This window comes from Tubulanus polymorphus, chromosome 3 (genome assembly GCF_964204645.1).
Source record: "Tubulanus polymorphus chromosome 3, tnTubPoly1.2, whole genome shotgun sequence".
NCBI classification, from domain to species: Eukaryota; Metazoa; Nemertea; class Palaeonemertea; order Tubulaniformes; family Tubulanidae; genus Tubulanus; species Tubulanus polymorphus.
In genome coordinates this window covers 18,718,414-18,739,230 of record NC_134027.1, presented here as the reverse complement: position 1 = coordinate 18,739,230, position 20,817 = coordinate 18,718,414, and the positions used below count along the sequence as shown (strand labels likewise).

Here is a 20,817-nt window from a genome sequence, read left to right as displayed (position 1 = left end):
GATTTTTTTTTTCATTTATCCCCACGCAGTCGTAGTGAAGCCACTCGAAGGGGCAGGATCCACCTTCACAAAAGATCATGCGCATGTTGTCTGCCTGAAAAATGAGAATAAAATGTTACATACAATAATTATATGAGGTTGTTAAGTACAAGGAGGTTTTTACACCAACGTACCTTTTTGCAATAGCAATGACTTTCTTGGGGTTTTTTCTTTATTCTTTCGCACTTTTGGCTCTTTCTTCTTCTGCAAGGAAAGAATGAAGTGAAGTAAAGAAAATAGCATTTGGAAAATCGCATTTGGGATGCTGATAAAAATGTAACTGTAAAAATACCTTCGTCTTCACCACGCTGCTGTTGATCGTTTTGCGCATTGGTTCTGCAAAAATACAAGATAACAATTATTTTTTGAAAACATGATTCGAGTACTGTGGCATAAATCATGATACCTTGAATAATAAAAAAATTCATACCATTTGCATTAATTTGTCTCCGTCTCAGTCTCAACGGAGACACAATGCTCAGCTTTTCTGTAAAAATCAAAATGATACTAGTAATAGGGGTAATGGGCTTTCAGATCAAAGGTCGAAAGGTCGAGCTCGTAAAAAATGAAAAAATATGAAAATAACAATAATTTCTATTTGAATTAGTAGTGAAACTCATAAAAAATGAAAAATAATTCTCGCACGCTCGAATTTATTTTTCATTTTTTATGAGTTTCACTACTAATTCAAATAGAAATTATTATTATTTTCATTTTTTACTCACTTGCCCTTTCAACCTTTAACCTGAAAGCCCATTACCCCTATTACTCTTAAAATATTTATATACATGAATAAAATATATATGAATAACATATAAAATCAATTTAGTAAAAAAATATGTATAATAAATGGAACCAGAACAACCACAAACTATCAATATTACAAATAACACTGGCGTTATAAACATATACTACAAGAAGTGTTCTAAATGTGAATTAGATAAATTAGCTATAACAGATTTTAATAAGCGTAAGATTAGCAAAGATGGTTTTCAATATTGCTGTAAAACTTGTATTAAACTATATGCCAAACAATATCGAGAAGATAATAGAGAAGCTTACAATGATTATATGACAGAATATATGAGAGAAAGATATCAAACAGATCTTAATTTTAGATTGAAACAATGCTTAAGATCTAGATTAACACACTTATTCAACAAAGAAACACATTCAGAAACACTATCTAATTTGTTGGGTTGTTCAGATGAATTTCTCAAATCATGGATTATATTTCAATGCGATAGTGAAATGAATATAGATAATTATGGAGATTATTTTCATATTGATCATGTGTTACCGATTTCTAAATTTAACATGAATGATGAACACAATAAAAAACTTATTTGGAATTGGAAGAATTTAAGACCTCTTGAAAAGAAAGAAAATAAAATAAAATCTAATAAACTTGATTTACAGTTATATTTAGAACAGTTAACAAAGGTAAAGAAATTTATTGATCAATGGAACAATGATCCGAATAATGAACAATACGTTGAGGAATTTGATATCAAGGATCCGAAATGACTTATCTGGACAGTTATAATTACTGCTCCTAATAGATAAACAAAAGTAGTGAGATATCAAATAGAATTCAAATAAAATATATTAAAAATTACATACCTTCAACTAGCCATTATTTCTATTTTAATTTTTTTCAAAATCTAATATTTCTTTTCAAAAAGAGAATACTTTATATTTTGAATAGATTCAAATAGAAATTCTTTTTTTTAACTAACCTAGTATTTAAAATTCTTTATCTTTAACTAGCTAGTATCATTTTATAATACTTATAATATTTTTCTTATTAAATTTCTCTTATATAAATGTCAAAGAAATCGGGTAAGAATAATATTGATATTGAAAAAACATTAGATGATTTGGGCATTAGTGATAATAAGGATATTCCGACCAAAATTGAAAATAATATTCAAGTTAATAACAATATAGATTATGAATACTATTTATATTGTAAACACCATCTTGAATTACTAATTGCTGGTGGGAAATCTAAAGAGTTTTTAACTAAGACCATTACTTTTCAAGAACTAGACTCTATGAAACCAGATAAAGTAATAAAATATTTTAAGATTTATGAAGAAGCTAGATTAGGTAGAATAAATAATTCTATTTCAGATAGCATTATAAAATGTTATTCAAAATTATGTAACCGGTTAATATCAATTGATGATGAAAATAAATTATATACTGATTTGAAAAATGATTATTTAGTTATGACTGAATTACAAAAATGGGTTGGGTATACTTCATTCCAATTAGGATCGGTTATGACATTAATTTCTACTGGTATCATAACATTTTCGAATATCAAGCCTATGGAATATAAATCAGGGCTGAGAAAGAAAAAGCCGAAGGAAAGCCGGAGTAAGAACGAAACAGATGGCGCCGTACTACAACCAAACGGTGAAACAGAAAATGAACCAGAACAAAAATTAACTAAAATAAATGAGTGATGGCGTTAAGAAAAAGGCTAGATCCGAGAAACAAATTAAATGGGATAGGGAATTAGGTAAAAGATCTGCAGAATTAAAAAGAGCTAAGAAAAAGAAATTAGCTGATATAAATGAATCACAGAAATTATCTGATATTGATTCAAATAATAATCCATCTGATTCTTCTAATGCTAGAAGAAATAATTACTTATATATTACAATTGGGTTAATCACAATTATTATATTATCCGGTGTAATATATAAATATAAGTATAAATCTGATTATAACAATAATGATTCCAATGATAATAAACCTATTATACCAGAAAATAAGTCAAATCATAAAGTCATTGAAACTAAACCTAAATTATTATTAATGTATTAAAATAAGATGAAAAAAGAACAATATTTAAGAGATTTATATTATAACCCAGAAAGTGAAGTATCATATTCTAGCGTTTCAGAATTATGGGGTAAAATGAAATCTGATAATGAAAATGGTAATATAAAATATAGTAAATTAAAATCATGGTTACAAAATCAACCAACATATCAAATCCACAAGAAAATGGATAAAACTTATTTAACATGAAAAGTAATGGTTTCATATATTGATCAACAATGGCAAGCAGATTTAATTGACATGAAGAATTTAGAAGAATACAACAAAGGATATTTCTGGATATTAAATGTTATAGATATATTCAGTAGATACGCATGGTCAATTCCAATCAAAAATAAAACTGGTATAGAAGTAACAAATGCTTTTAAATCAATATTTAAAGAAGCTATTCCAGATAAGATACAATTTGATGAAGGTAAGGAATTCTATAATAAACATTTTAAAAAACTATTATCTGATAACGATGTAGAATATTTTTCAACACATTCAGATAAAAAAGCATCTATTATAGAAAGATTTAATAAAACATTGAAAACTAGAATGTGGAAATATTTTACTGCTAATGAAACATATAAATATATCGATGTATTAGATGATTTAGTGAAAGGTTATAATAATTCTAAACATAGTTCTATAAATATGAAACCTATACAAGCTAGAAAAGAAGATAATTCAGAAAAAGTTTGGAATAATTTATATGGAGCATTTGTTACACATGATTTTGGTGAACCTAGATTTAAAATTGGACAACACGTTAGAATATCTAAATATAGAAAAACCTTTTATAAAGGTTATACCCCTAATTTTACAGAAGAAATATTCAAGATTAAAAAGATGATATTAACTAAACCATTTGTTTATAAATTAGAAGATCTTAAGGATGAAGAAATATTAGGTTATTTCTATGAACAAGAATTATCACTTGTACCAAATCCAGATGAAATAGAATACAAAATAGAATAAGTATTGAAAACAAAAACTCTTAAAGGAAAAAAGTATTCTTTGGTGAAATATAAAGGATATGATGATAAATTTAATGAATGGATTTTATCTAGTAAAATTAAAAGAATAAATGAATAAAGATTTATTTATATTTGAACCGCATAATATGTTAGTTACTGGAGTAACCAACTGTGGTAAAACACATTTCATATTAGACTTGTTAGAAACTATTTATAAGAATCATTTTGATAATATAATATTATTCTGTCCTACTTATGAAATGAATAAAACATATAATAGTGATATAGTTAAGATAAAATTTATCATATTAGATCCTAAAACAGTAAAAGAAAATTTAGATAATTGTATAAAAATAGCATTAGATATTTATAAAGGTTCAAATACATTATTCATTATAGATGATTGTGCAAATTTACATGATTCAAAAGTGAGAGAAAGTGAGTTATGTTATCTGGCTTTCTCTGGGAGACATTTTGGGATAACAACATGGGTTTTAAATCAAAAATATAAATCAATTGTTAAAGATTTTAGGGAGAATATAAGATTTCTAGTTTTATTCTACAATAAAGATAGAAAATCTATGCAACAATCATTGGAAGAAAATCAAATTATACCTACTGAATTACATGATGAATATATGAATAAATTAAAGAATAATAAAGGTTCAAAATTATTACTGAGGCTTCAATTTCCATATGAATATAAATTTATAAAATAACTATTTATATATCTAAGTACTTGACGTATGAGTAAGAAACCAAGATTCTTGCTAAGAAAGTAAGAATTCTTAGATTCTTACTCGTACATCTCATACATACATATATAAATTAGTTTTATAATAATTAAAAACATAAAAATTTAAAAAAAATATATGTTTTCTCTTAATAAAAATAAAAATAGATTATATTATAACTATTTCTATACTTAGATAAATAATTTACATTTTTAATTTAAAAAATAACTATTTATATATTTATGTACTAGACGTACGAGTAAGAAAGTAAGATTTCTTAGATTCTTGGATTCTTACCAAGATCCTTACTTTCTTACTCGTACGTCTAGTACATAGATATATAAATTAGTTTTATAATAATTATTCTAATTTTGTTTCTAATACATTTATAAAATCATCTCTGTTTATATCTAATTCATCTAAAGTCTTAGGTAGATTTATTAATTTTAGTCAGGCCATCTTAACATAATAATTAGTAGGTATATTAGCTTTTTCTCTTAATCTTTCTAAGTATTCATCAAAATCATCATAATCAAAATGATTTCTAAAATTATTTATCAGATAACTTAAATCTATTTTTCTAAAATATAATAATTTATATATTTGTTCAGGATTATCTTCTGCATAAGCTAATAATTTATCAAATAACAACTTATAGAATATATAATACTGGTTAGTTTTAGGATTAAAATATTTGATATATTTCTCTGGGTTATTTAACAATGGTATCATACTCACCTTTTTATAAACATTAATTAGATGTAATTTTGATTTATAATGAACATTTTCATCAACAGGTTCAATTTTTTTATTACAATATTGGCACATTTTATTTCTTTCTATTTCTTCTAACTTCCTTTCATTTTCGATATGCGCTTGAGATTTTTTATGTTTAGAAAAATTACTTTTAGAAATATCTAAATCACAAATGTTACAATGTTTTTTAGAATCATCAATTGTTTCATTATCATTAGTTTCAATTGTAACAACATTATCTGTTATATTATCTATGGTATCATTTGTTTCAATTGTATTAACATTATCTATGATATTATCTATTATATTATTACCAGATATATTATTATCATTATTATTATTTTCTTTTTCTATATGTTTCTTTGATTTCTTATGTGATGCCCAATTTTTATATGATATATATTTCTTACATACATCACAATATTTTGGATTTTAATAATCTTTTTTTGATTCAATATCATATGTAGAGGGTATATTATAAGATGTAGATGCTGTTACATCTTCTATTTGAGTTTTAATATTATTACTATCTTCTATTTTAGTTTCAATATTATCTCCTATTTTATATTCAATATCATTCTTATCTTCTATTTTAGGTTCAATATTATTTTCTTTTTTTGTTTCAATATTCTTATCTATTTTACTTATTCTATATTTGAATTGATTAAAGTATTCTCCAAAATACTTACTATTTTCATCATAAGGTAATATATAATGTATATCTGATATCATTTCACTTGGAGTTTGTATTTCATATATTCCACCTTCCATTTAATATAAGATTTTTTATTGAAGTTAAAATTTTAATATTTCATAACACTTAATACATAACACTATTTAATTGAGAATTTACAATATTTAATTGCGCGTCAGATATAATATAAATCTGCATTTTAAAATTTAAGCTTCCTTTTTTCTTTTTCATGAATAATTGTATTCCATCTTTAGTGTTCTGTAATTTTTTCCCAGAACCATGTAATAAGTTATCCTCTGATGTTCTTAGATCTAACCATAATGCATATTTATTACCGGTATAATAATCAATTTGATTAATATTACAATTTTCAAATGATTTTACTTTTTCATTCATAAAATGTTTTCTAATTTCTTGCCATTGATCTATCATTCTCATTCCTTGACAAAATATTTTATTTGCTATTCCTTCGATAGTTATATCTACTTTTGATATTTCAGGATTATAATAATTATCAACTTTTATTGCACCATTAGAATATGTTGCAATGGTAAAAAATATTAATACACCTTTAATAGATCTTCTTGGGAAGTTAATATTCTCATTAATTATTTCATCATTTGCATTAATAGTTACAGTTTTAAATTTATCAATATAATCATATAATAATGAAAATCCTTGATTGTATAGAGTTTGAATTGTGTTAGCAATATTTACATCAGTTACTGTATCATATTCCAAACATATATTTGATAATTTATAACCCATATCTTTAACTACACTTGATAATACAATTTCATTAACAGGAGCAAATGTTATCTCAAATATAACATCTTCTTGAATTGCGTATTTATACAAAGGTGCATTATTATTTAACAATTTAAAGTCTAATGGAATTTTATATTTGCTTCCATAAATCTTTTTTATCAAATTATCTGTAGCATTATTTACTACTGCATTATTAGCTTCAGATCTTAATTTATTTTGGTTTTCTGATTGGATGCCTTGAAATATCATATTATTTCTATTTTCTTTTGTTAACCATAAATCTTTATAATGCATAAATAGATTATAATCATCTATTGAGAAAACTATTTCTGGGCCAATCTTTATATTTAATTTTTTAATCAAATATCTTCCAACATTATCGACAACATAATTATTATCATGACCAGTTACTTTTATATCGGCTGATAAATAAATACTATTTGGAACATAAAAAGTATTTTGTGTTAAACTAGGGATTCTAACATATAAAGTTTCATCGGGATTAATATTAGAAGGATTATGAGTAATTATATGATGTGATCTTTCTGCTTTAATAGCATTAGATATTCTATGATTCTTCGAAGGATTGATGTAACTTCCACTCATTTATTTAGCAAAAATTAATTATTTATTTTTTATTATGTTTACTTGGTAATTTTTGATATCATATTCACTAACCCAAAAATAATAGCACTTACAACCGTAATTAAAAATAAAATAATAGGTTCAGCAGCAAAGTTAAGAATATTCCCAGCAGATTTCAATATATAACCAACAATTGATGCAATAACTCCGGGCAATGCTGCAGCAGATTTTTTAGATAGTTCCCATTAATATATTGCTAATTTTTTTAAACCATCTTTAAACTTATCTTGTATTGAATTATTATCATTCGGGGGTTTATCCGGTTTATTGGGAGTAGGTGTAGATTTTAAAGCATTTGATATTGCTAAACCTATTGTTGTGAATACCATAGTTACAGCTGTTAGAATTGAAAAAAAAATTGTTATTCCTTCTAATTTAAATGATAATTTTATTCTATCTTTCAATGATATTTTAGAATCTGGTTTTATCAACAAATCTTTAAAAACATCTTTTAAAATTATTATCAAATTCTTTTAATAATATATCTCTTTCACCTTTCTGTACTTCTAAATTATCTTTTAAATTATCAATTTCTTTTTCTAAACGCAATTCTTTTTGCCTATATTCTATTTCATCAATTACTTGATTATCTAAATCAGACTTTAGTTGTTCTATTTCTTTATTTGCATTAGTTAATTCTTTTTCCAAATACATAATTTTTTGATGTCTTATACTTTTATTATGTGCAATTTTATCAGCTTCATTGTGTATACTAATAATTTCTCTAATTGCTTTATCAGAAAATATATTTAAATCTTCTAATTCTTGTTTTGTTGCATCAAGTAATCCATTCGGTAAAAGTTTTTCAGTTTGAACTTCGTTTGATTTAAGTTTCTAGTTTTGGAAGTTTTATTCTGTTCAGAAGTTGTTTCTGTTTCTAAATTATTATCGATTGTTTCAAATAATTCATTAATTCTAAATTTTAAATACTTTTTTTATGGCGATTTATTTCTTCTTGTGTTACATTTTCTATTTCATTATTAATACTTATTTTTTTAATTCTATCTGGTTCCAATTTTTCCAAAGTTGATTCTGCTAATATTTTGTTTTGATTTTTATAAGAGATATCAATATAATAATCTTCTTTCAAATAATCACCTTTCAAATGATAATAACATTCACCATCTAAATATTTTTAATTCTCTTACTAAAAGTCTAGCGCCTCTGGCATTTATATTATATCCAGAATCTTCAAATACAGGTTTGAATTTTATAATATATCTCATATATTCTAACTCTTGTCTTAATAAATCTGGATCTTCATTTTCAAGATTTATTCTCGATCTATTTTTTCTATCAAATTCATCTGTTGATAGTCCTTTAGAACCACTATCTGCTAAATTAAAATTATATGCTGATTCATCATTATTATCAATATTAGTTTCAGCATCATTATAATCATCATCAATATTCCCTTCATTATTATTTCCCATTTCTCCCATTTCATAATCTTCTCCACCTTCCATTTCCATTTATATAATAATAAATTAAAATTTAAAATATAATATTCCTCCTATTACAATTCCTATAAAAGTTATAGCTAATTTAGCATTTTCATGGGATTTATTATCATCATTTAGTTTAATTATTTCATGTTGAATATTATCAGTTTTAATATTTTCTGATGTATTGTAATCTTTTATTTTGGAATCATTATCCAATCTAATACTTTTAGTTTTAGTTTCAGTTGATTGAATATGTTTTTTATTTTTTTCACCTTCCATTAATTTTGGGGCAGTAATAATCTTTTTATTTATATCATTTACTCCAAATGAATTATTTATTGTTGCAGTTTTAATTAGATTATTATAACCAATTATATTTCCCATCTTTAATACTAAATCATTAGAAATAATTAATAGATTAGGGCCTATACAATAATTTAATCTAATATGTGATTTATCTAAATAATTTTGATATCTTACAAGGTTTTCTGGAATCGATCTATTTTTATCATTATGAATGGAATCTTCAAATAATACTTTGAATTGTTTCATCAAATGAAGTACTATCATTTCCAACTATTGGTGATCTTGTTTCAACTTGTGCACCTAAAATACAAATTAAATAAGTTCTAATTGATTGATTTATTCTTTGTATACCAGGTTTTGTAAAACCTTCACCATTATCTATAATAAAATTATTCCAACCATCATCATTATCGATTTTATAATTATGATATGCTCCAATTCTATGCATATAATCAATTCTTTTTATTTCATACTGTTCACCAATACCTCGCAATTTACCATGTGCTCTAAAATCGGAATTGATATTTATATTAAATTCATTACATATTTTATAAAACTTAGATAGATTAATATTATTATCCAATTCTTTAAAATATTTAGACCCGGGTAAAGGACATTCTAATTCATTTAATATAATTCTAACTTGAAAGTATGCATGAAATCTAAATATTGTATGAATGAATTTTAAATCTGAATAAGACAAATGGTTATCTAAATTATTTAAATGATCATTCCAACTTATACCACACCCTGTTGTTGCGCAATAAACTGCAAAATTTAATTGATTCTGCCAATATTTCATATTAGATTTTATTTTATATATATTATATTCATCTCGAGTAAAAGTAACTTCATATGTATTAAATATATTTTCCATTTTAGAAATAAAAAACTTTGTTTCAGTAACATAAATTTCTAAATTAATCAATGAAGGTAAAACTACATTTTTATATGTTATAATACTATCAAAATCTATAGGTGGAATTAAATATCTATATGATTTATTATATTGGAAACCTTTTGGAAACCCCATTTATATAATTAAAAAATTAATAATTTATTAATTCTTTTAATAATTTATCTTGTTCTTCAACTGTTATATGGCCATTTAAACTTATTATATAACCTAGTGTATTCTTCAATTTATTAATTTCTTTTATATTAGTTTTAATTTTTTCTTTATTACTTTTTATATTTAATTTTGAACTTATACCGGTTAAAACACTTGAACTTAAACCTAGCACACCAATTGATATAGCTAAAGGTGTTAATGGTGAGAATATTGCTAGAAATGTTATTACAGAACTTATTGTAACTGAACCACTAATAATAAGATAATATACAATTTTACTTTTTGAATATTTTTCTTTTTTATCTTTAAGTCACTTTCAAATTCTAATATTTGTTTTTCTAAATATATTTTTAATTTAGTTTTACTGATATCATGAGGAATAATATAAACACCATCAACATTATCATCCATTTATTTAGCAAAAAATTACTAATTAGTAAATTTATAAGCAACAAATATAACAATAACTGTTCCCCCTAAAATCCAAATTATTTCATATTTCTGTTGTTCTTTACTTGGTGTATAATAATCTGATAATTTAGGTTTATATAGATATAATTTTTACTTTATTGGTTACCGCGTTATATAAACTCATTGCATCATCAACTGATTGAAAATGTCTATGTGAAATCTTCTGATCATATAATTCTTTATTGATGTAATCCATACAGTTTTGTCTCTTTTCTTCTGCTGATTTATTATATTTCTCTAATGCTAAGTTATGTCTTTTTTGTTCTTCTAATGAACTATTTTTATCTATATGCCTAAATAAATAACTACCACCAGTAAATGCTAAAAAAAATTATGCAATTATATAGGAGGAATATATTTTTGTTTTTCCAAATAATCAATAGTTAAATTAGATAAAGTTACTGCTAATGTTAATTTTAAGATATCATTTATATCAAATCTATCAACATTAACACTTCCCATTTTGAATACTTTTTTTAATACCATTGAATAACCAACAGTTCCAACTGATAATAATGCGCCATTATATAATCCAGTTATTATCCACTTATTATCACTCATTTATTTATCAAAAATATTACTATCTTCAAAATATTTAGTAATCTTATTTATGATTATTTCAACATTTATTTCATTACTAGTTTCATTTTCATATATTTCAGTTATTATTCTTTTAATATCATCAATGATAAAATCTTCATCTAATTCATAAAATCTTAAAGACTCGGTAATCTTTTCTACATTAAAAGTTTCTTTATCTATTGTTTTTTCATACTCAAATGTTGTTTCGTAACAAAATGCAATATTTTTAATATGTGTTATTACATCATTAATGTTAAATTTCATTTCTTTCTCATGTTTAAAATCAAATCCAAAACATATACTCGATCCAACAGTTATATTCATTTATATAGTGAAAAAATTACTCTTTACATCTTATAATTAATTCATAAATTACAGGAAAGTTATTCAAATCAATTAAAAAACCATTATGATTTCTTATTTCTAATTTAAAATTGTTAAATCGAGAAATACAAGGTTTAAAATCACATTCAGCTAAATTATAATCAATTTGTGTTCCAAATTTTTTAACATTTTGTAATGGTATAATATTTAACATACTAGAATTACAAGTTATATCTTTAGTTGCTTCGAAATTTTTTGTAGCATCAATTAAATTGCAATAAATATAAAAGTGTGAAAAAGGTATTATATTTGAATTACCATCTACGTTTCCTGTAACTGTAAGCGGTTTAATTCCTAACATTTTAGCTATTGGTTTGTGTACCATAAATGTGTTATTGGTTTCATCATCTAACTTTATTTTAATTTTATCAGAACTATCACTTTTTATAAATCTAATTGAAAATCTATCTTCACTTCTAAGTTTCAATCGTGCTCATCTGTTAATTTCTTGAGCTAATGTTTCTAAATTATATAACCCTGGTTTTAAAAATAGATGAAACCATTTATTTATATTTCTAACATGAATTTAAAAAATATTATGATCAATAGTTTTACTCGATACATTATAAAAAGAATTACATAAACTTACATTTACTAATTTTAAATCAACACAATTCTAAAATTCTCTATCTAATTGTACTTGTAAATTATGAGATTTATAATTTGTAAGTTTTCTAGAATCAACATGTATTCTATATTCTTTTAATTCTACCATTTATTTTACATATTTTATTCGAAATCTATTTCATGGTGGCCTTTTTCATTCTTACCTCTTATACGAAATAGAAATCGCTTGAACATAATTCTTCTAAATCTTCACTTGATAATCTATGAAATCTATCTGGTAAATATGTTCTGTATTTATATGTATTTCCTTTTAATCCTTCATATTCTAAGTGTATAACTAATTTATCTCCATATTTGTTAATAACTGTAACAATATTTGTAATTAGATATTTCTTATGGATTATTAATTCTTTTAACTTCTTAAATTTATAATCTACTGATTTGACATTTGAAGTATCTTTTATTCTATCTAGAAATGATTTGTTGTTCTCACTGTGCGCTTGTTTACTCTCCATTTATAATACATATTTTTATTAAAATTTGATTAACACGTTAGAATTCTTTTCATTATCTCGTTCTCTTTTGTTTCTTCTCTTTTAAATTTTAAGTATTCATCTAAATTACAACCATTAGCAACTGTATGAATTCCATCATCTAAAATATATCTTTTATCATCAAATGGGTTTAGACTTACCTTTTCTATTTCTTCAATAAACATTTCGTGGTACTCTGATCTTAAACATTTCATCTTATGTTTTCTAACTTCTTCATTGAATATACAATTGATATAATCTTTGAAATGAATATTCTTTTCAACAACGCTTTTGGTAATTCCTTTCAATTTCTTTGATTCATGAGTTTTAATTTTATATGAATACATTTTGGATCTAATACCAATGAATTCAATCATTTCTTCACCGCCTAATTCATCCTTAAACTTCCCGGGTCGCTTTTTATTATCATTGCTAAACAATTCATGATTTTTATGATAGTTACTAAAATCAAAATGATGTTTTAATGTTTTTAAATCATCAGTTATGTTATTAGTTTTTATCTTTAATATGTAACTGTCAGTATCAAAATATAAGATTTCTATATGCTTTTCCCCAAAATGAGGTTGTAATACATTATAATAGAATTCATACATTAATAGCTTTGATATTTCTAAAACTGAAGCACCAACATAGATTGGTTTATTAAATTTCATAGAAGTTCTTCTCATTTTAACTGCAGCTAAATTTTCATCAAATATTCTGTTACCTAAAAACTTAGGATATGATTGTAAATGCCTTATCCTTTTACCATTACTAACTAACTCAATATCATTTCTATTTCTAATATTTTCACAAGTTTTTCCATAGAATGCATTGTTCATTAACTTGAAGAAATCTTTCTCGAAATCAGTTTTAGCTTTAGTTCTCTGTTTGGTGTTAAAATCTATATATTTTTCTAACCATTTAGATTGACTGAATGAAATATATTTATGTACTTTTTTAAGGATCATTCCTTGTTTTAGATAAAACTTTAACATTCTATAATGTACTACATAATTATATTTATCTTCTTGAGTTACCATTAGCTTTTCTGTATGAATATGATTTTCGGGTTTAATTCTTTTTTGATAATTTGATAATTCTTCATGAGTTACAGTTTTATGTTCGGGACAGTATGCTAGATTTCTAGATTTAAATTTGATATGTTCAGGATATTCTAAATCTACAACAAAGAAGTAACCAGTATCTGAATCATCTGCAATATCTAGGATTCTTTTCTTCCAATCAAATTTATCATTATTTTCATGTTGTAAAACTTCACTTATTTCAAATACTCCATAAGGTTGAGGTTCCATCATTGCCCAACCATATAGATTATTTGCATCTATATATAATAACTTATATCCAGGATTATCATTTACATTGAAATATCTATCACCTAATACACCTGAAACTCCTCCTCTTATAGATTTTTCAAATAATAATAATTGATCTATATTTGTTAACAAATCCATTTTTATATCTGTAAATTTTAAACCACAATCCCATGTTAAACCTGGGCTAGAATAACAATGACAAGGATCAATGTTAAAATATTTTAGGTTTACATCTCTAAACCTTTCGAATATATCAGTTAATAATAATACATCTGATTTTAAATATAAATCTACTAATTGTCCATGATTTTTCATTCCAAAATGATTCCAAATATTCAATGTTCTATTATAGACTTCATCTTTAACATATTCATTTTTTAATTCATCATAGAATTGTTCTTTTAATAATTCAGTTATATTAAAATCATTATGTGATTTATGAAATGAATATGGAATTGCGCCTTTATATCTCATAAATTTAAAATCATCATTATTTGGATAGTGTTGTTTTAATATTTTTAATTCATCATCAACTAATGATTTTGATAAGTTATCTAATGAACTATTTAAAAATCTATATTAATCTATAAATCTTAGGCAACCAAATTGGAATGATATATAATTCTCAGATGTTTTAGCTAACATTTTGAATTTATAAGTTGGTATTTTATCTTTTGATCTATTTGAATTTAATCTTTCTATTTCATTATTGATTTCTTCTATTTTATGGCATAACTGTTTGATAAATAAATGTGCATCATATCCTGATAGATTATGAAATATAACTGGTACAAAGTTAATTTTCTAAGCTTGTAAGTTACAATTCTCATGCGCTGCACCTCTAAACTTTCCATTCAAATGATCACGGTCTCTTACTTTTTTATCTTTATAATCAAATATCTTTTCACAATAATAACATTTACCTGTAAACACAAATTCTTCTTTATCTTCTTCTGTCATTATAATTTCTATATTTGTATTCAATAATTTACTAAATCTTATTTCATATTCAATTAATAAGTCACAAAAATGATTGATAACATTTTCATTTCTATAATGATAATATTCACTTTTAATTAGTTCTAGATAATCAGATTTAATATATAATCCAAAAGCTGCAGCTGATTGATGAATCTTTTTAATTGTATTTGTTATTGGTGGTTCCTCTGAGAAATCATTTTCAGAATTTAATTTCTTTCTTTTATAATATATTTCTTTTCTATCTTGATCAGTTAATTCTCTATTTAATGATTCAAAATCTCCATATATTACAAATGGTACTTTATTTTTGTAATCATATTTTTTGAATTCTAATATTTTATCCTTTTCATTTGGTAAAACTAATTTACAATAATCATGATTTTCACATAATTGTTTATGATTTAATAATGTACTTTCATTACTGAATCTATGTAAACATTTTCTACATAGATATATTTTATGGTGATCATTTTCTGATTTAAAAAATAAATCGATTTGTTTAATCCACATATAATGATTTTCATAATATAGTATATCTATTACATCATTTGAATCATAATCTTTTGATAGGTATAAAGGTTCTAATGTATAATGTTTTATATTGTTACCTTTTGTATTTGGCAATTTGATTAAATCAAATACATTTATTCTTAAATTATTATCTCTTTCTATTTTTGGGATATTTTTAATTCTAACAGGATACTTATCTATCTTATAATTTTTTTCAAATGGTTTATAATGAGTTAATCTACAAATATTATCATTTGCAGGATGTAAGCAACTTATAATTGTCCATAGAAAACATTTATCATCAGAATTTTGTACATTTATAACAGCATTAGTTTTAAATGGTAGTTTAATATAACTCGATGCTTCAATATCTGGTTCTTTATAATATGATACATTATTTTCATCTATTGGTTTTGATTTAGTTAACTTATTATATTTTGTGTTATAAACATGTAAAATCATAAATATTATTTCATCAAATATTAAACCAGATTCTTCAAAATATTTCTCTTCTATTTTAGTTTTTACTTCATTATAACATTTATCTAATTTATCATCTATATGTTGTTTAGATATAATATGTTGTGAATGAGAATTTATATTATATATTGGTTTATCTTCAGATTTTATAAATTTAACTTTAGAAGATATACTAATTTTAGGGTATTCAACATCTGTAATTATTTTTATAATATTTTTCATATTTTCTAAATGTTTTTTATTTTCTTCTAACGTTTTACCTTTATGAAATTTAAACTCAATAGCTGCTGGACCAATATCACTTTTAAATGCTTTGGTTATTTCTATATCTTTTTGATTATCTAATGAATTAATATAATTTCTTACATCTTCCATGTATGGTCTTTTATTGTTTAATTTATTTCTTATTCTTTTAATTGTCTTCTGTTTCTTATCATTATCTTCGTCAGAATAATCCTCACCTAAAATATCATTATTCTTATTTCTAATATGACTTTTAGATTTTAAATGTTCTTTATAATATCTTTTATCACTGAATGATTGATTACATGTATCACATTTGTACGTTTCTTTTTCATTCTTTAATTCATCTAATTTAGTTTCTAATATATCATCTTCATATTCTAATTTTAATTTATTCTATAAATGTGTTTTAGTTTTATTGTGTCTTGATTTTTGGGATTTATCTATATTGATTTTACATGTTGAACAGTAGTACTTATTTGCTTCCAATTTAATACTAAATTTTTTTTAAAAATTGATTTGACACATTTTATTCATTTATATTTTATTCATTTATATGTTATTCATGTATATATATGAATTATTTCAATCACACTTTACTAACACTTTTAATGTTTAAAAATCTAACTCATACAAATATAAATATTGAAATAATGTTTAAAATATATCTATATATCTATTCTATAAGAGCTCGTTAATTACTCGTTACTTTTTTACTAGCGCTTTTATATTGAATAATCTATCAATTTATATGTTATTCATATATATTTTATTCATGTATATAAATATTTTAAGAGTAATAGGGGTAATGGGCTTTCAGGTTAAAGGTTGAAAGGGCGAGTGAGTAAAAAATGAAAAAATATGAAAATAATAATAATTTCTATTTGAATTAGGAGTGAAACTCATAAAAAATGAAAAAATAAATTCGAGCGTGCGAGAATTATTTTTCATTTTTTATGAGTTTCGCTACTAATTCAAATAGAAATTATTGTTATTTTCATATTTTTTCAATTTTTATGAGTTCGACCTTTCGATCTTTGATCTGAAAGCCCATTACCCCTATTACTGATATTTAATGGAATTTCAGATTAGGGAAAAAATGACATTTTTTGACCAAATATCCATGTACGAACCTAATCTACGATCTACTCCAAACTCGGGGACAGGCGATTCAGCCAATGTCACATCTGCTGCGACACCTATTTCTATTGTGTTGTGTAAATAAAAATGATATTTAATGAAATTTCAGATTAAGGAAAAAAAGATTGTCTATCTCGCATAACTTTAAACAGTTCCGCAATTCGCACTGCCGGTGATGGCTCGATTGAAGCTTTCTTGCCAAAGTGGTGAGAAACAACTTTGACAACTGGCTGAAACTAAAAGAGACACAAGTATTTTGTACATGTATTCATGCTATGTAATCAGAGATCACCTCGATTATCTTGTAAATATTTCAATTGTTAGATACCTTATCCTGATGGCAGGGTATCTACGGCGATTTCAATCACTTCCAGCAGGATGCTGTCATGGCATTCCTCCCTCTTAAGCTGATGATAGAATACCATTTGGTATTATTGACTCTTTGAAGTATGTCATCAGGTCATCTTCGGCCACATGTACATCAAACATTCCACTGAACTGAAAAGACAATATCCATTCAAACCATTTTCAATATTAAATTACTGCTCTCAGCAAAATGTTTTTGAAAATATTCTTGAAAACGATCTATACCTTCATGGCTAAAGTCAATATGAGTGCATAAATTAGATGCAACTCGTCTCACCCCTCATTCTCCCTGTCCCCTATCAACTGCATGATGGTATCCGTGAGCTGTGTAACTCGTTCCTTGTCATGATTATTAGGTTTTGACCTGATCAGAATACCAATACTCGCCACCGCGCAATTCATTTTTGTGTCTATGTCCACATGATGTGGAGCAGCATCCTTCATAAGTGGTAAGAGGACTAATCGACTGACTTCACGCGTGCTACAAAATAAAATGTAAATACACTGTACATAATTATGAGAATGAGATCATAGTGCAAGCCAAGTCACAAAGTATACTATGTATATGTATATGGATTATTACAGAATGAAACCTTAATACAAAAATGATTGAAGTAAATTTTCCCATGAGAATTGAATCCTCGAAGTACGAACGAATTCGCTTCTAAACTCCTGATCTTGTTCATTACTGAACAGTCTTCATATGTCTAAAATAGAAAATTAAGAATAAAACAAAACTCTACATACTAATGAGAAGTATCGAATCAGATTTCAAAGAATGTGTCACTATTAATTATAATAATACATTTCTGGTCATGCTACGTAAGTCACGAAAGTGTACCGGTGTAGTCATACGTACCTTAGTAATGATCATTTTAAGAACATCGGTTGTGTCAGGATCATTGAACACAAAAAAAACAAACAGTGATGTAACAGTTCGGCCATCTTCGCAGGCGAAACATCAGCCAAAACACAAACTGTTGTGGACAAACATTTGGGTAGTTCAATACAGGTATACCCTCAATTTCATTCTGTAAGAATCCAACCAGTACATTTTTATCGGTATAAATGTACCACAGCGTTCATGGTGGTGCAGATTTGTCTTCATTTTACAATGCTTACTAGTATTTACAAATAGTATTATGGATACATTACCTCAACATAGAACATGCAATGAGTGAATTGGATCTTCCAAATACCATCGGTTATCCATAATCTTCCACAACCTATAAATGAAACAGCCAATTTGGCCAAAGTGACATAGATATAAACAATGTGACATACTGTGGCTTGTGAATCTGAATTAACAAGGCTTACCTCGAGCTTTACAATCAGCATTATAATCAATTTTAGAATGTGGCTAATGGGCTGTTTGACGTTTTTCCTCAATCTTGATCATACAACCTTCTCGCCTTCTCGATCAGAATCATGGCAAAAACTAAAACTTAAGTCGCCAGAGTCTCGAAGTTCAGATCCTAGTTCTCCCCACCAAAACAGTCAGCCCATGTTCTTCTATCTATTTCTGGAAAAAAAAATCATAATAACACTTAGGCTTACTATGGCTCAGTAGGCATGCAAGCATTTCAGACCAGGCCAAAAAATACACACAAAAGAATGAGAGAGCAAATATTTACCGTCATTCTTTGATAAATCCCATGCATCATTCCAACTTTCTGCAAAACCTTGGAATGAAACCCAAGAATGTTGTCTAGAAGGAAGAAAAGTATGGTTTATAAATATTTTGCACAAGTCCACCAGTTCATGATAATAATTATCTATTTTCTTGATATAGCACAATGTCTAAACAGTAATCTCTGCGCTTTACATAAGAATAAATTTGTAATCATGCAGTAGTGAAATACTCAACATTAAGATTACAAATATTGCCAATAATCATCTAAAATATGTACTGATACTGTAATACTTACGCAAATGCCCACTGCATGTTGAACACTGCTCTGTCGAGTATGATCTTATCCGACGCTACAATGACATCTCTTGCTTTTTTATAAAATCTATAGCCAGTTCTCATATTACCATATTTGTCAAATAAATTGTTGATTCCACGTGATTTACAACGTAGATCGATCTGAAAGGTAAAACTTGCATACATAGCAAGAGTCATGCTATCATGACAGGGCACAGTCACATGAATTCTAAATAGAATTTGGCATACCTTAAACTTCCATTGAATTTCACCTTTGAAGGTCACATACTTCACACTTATCGGCTTGTTGTGAATATGCAAGGATCTATTACATATGAAACATTGTCCTAAAATCATAAAAGAATATTATTGCCATTTTGTGACATATACTGACAGTGAAACCAATATATCAAACTAATGGTGCAATGTTTACCTGATGGTGGTCCAAGTACGTTTAGGGAATGTGATGATTCACACTCTCGTGGGAATTGCTCTAATACCTTTATAGGCACTACAAGGTTCTCATCATAAATGTTTTCCAGCAACGATTTTGTGATTGATTGAGGGAGAGCCGATGGAATGCTGTGCAATATCTTTAAATCCTGTATCACAGTTTGGTAGCCACATTTTAACACAGCGTGCTCTATTGTCATTGCTTCCAACAATTTCAACTCTCTAATGAGATTAGTAAAAAATAAAATCATTCAAAATTTAAACAAATATAATTTATCCAACAGGTGTCTCATTGAGATACTGATATCACAACACTTAGTATCACAAATTTTTTTCCTGTATCTCAAATTTGTGTGGGGGGGGGGGGGGGTGAAACTAAACCAGACAGGTTACTTACTGACTATACCTTTTATATGCAGATTGCATGGGGGTACCCCTAGGATCGTTTTAGTTATCTTTTTTTTATGCAGTCCAAATAAATCATTGTTTTTATATCAACTTTACACTGTTTAGCTCATTTGAATCAGAGAAAAGACAGGGGCAGATCCAGACGGGGGCGTACGCGG

The 20,817-nt window shown here is 25.6% G+C and overlaps 1 protein-coding gene across 1 annotated transcript; it reads right to left on the bottom strand.

Annotated features, from left to right (window-relative positions):
* Positions 1 to 469: 469 nt before the first annotated feature.
* LOC141902144 (uncharacterized) lies at positions 470 to 20,451 on the bottom strand. The gene is made up of 11 exons (XM_074789783.1): positions 20,232 to 20,451; positions 20,048 to 20,145; positions 19,800 to 19,960; positions 19,506 to 19,579; positions 19,189 to 19,393; positions 19,027 to 19,097; positions 18,731 to 18,902; positions 18,097 to 18,578; positions 17,834 to 18,003; positions 17,499 to 17,741; positions 470 to 526 (listed from the first exon to the last, which is right to left on the bottom strand). Exons 1-5 carry the CDS (start codon positions 20,449 to 20,451, stop codon positions 19,347 to 19,349), a joined length of 600 nt encoding a protein of 199 aa, XP_074645884.1. The 3' UTR covers positions 470 to 526; positions 17,499 to 17,741; positions 17,834 to 18,003; positions 18,097 to 18,578; positions 18,731 to 18,902; positions 19,027 to 19,097; positions 19,189 to 19,346.
* Between the last annotated feature and the right edge of the window lie 366 nt (positions 20,452 to 20,817).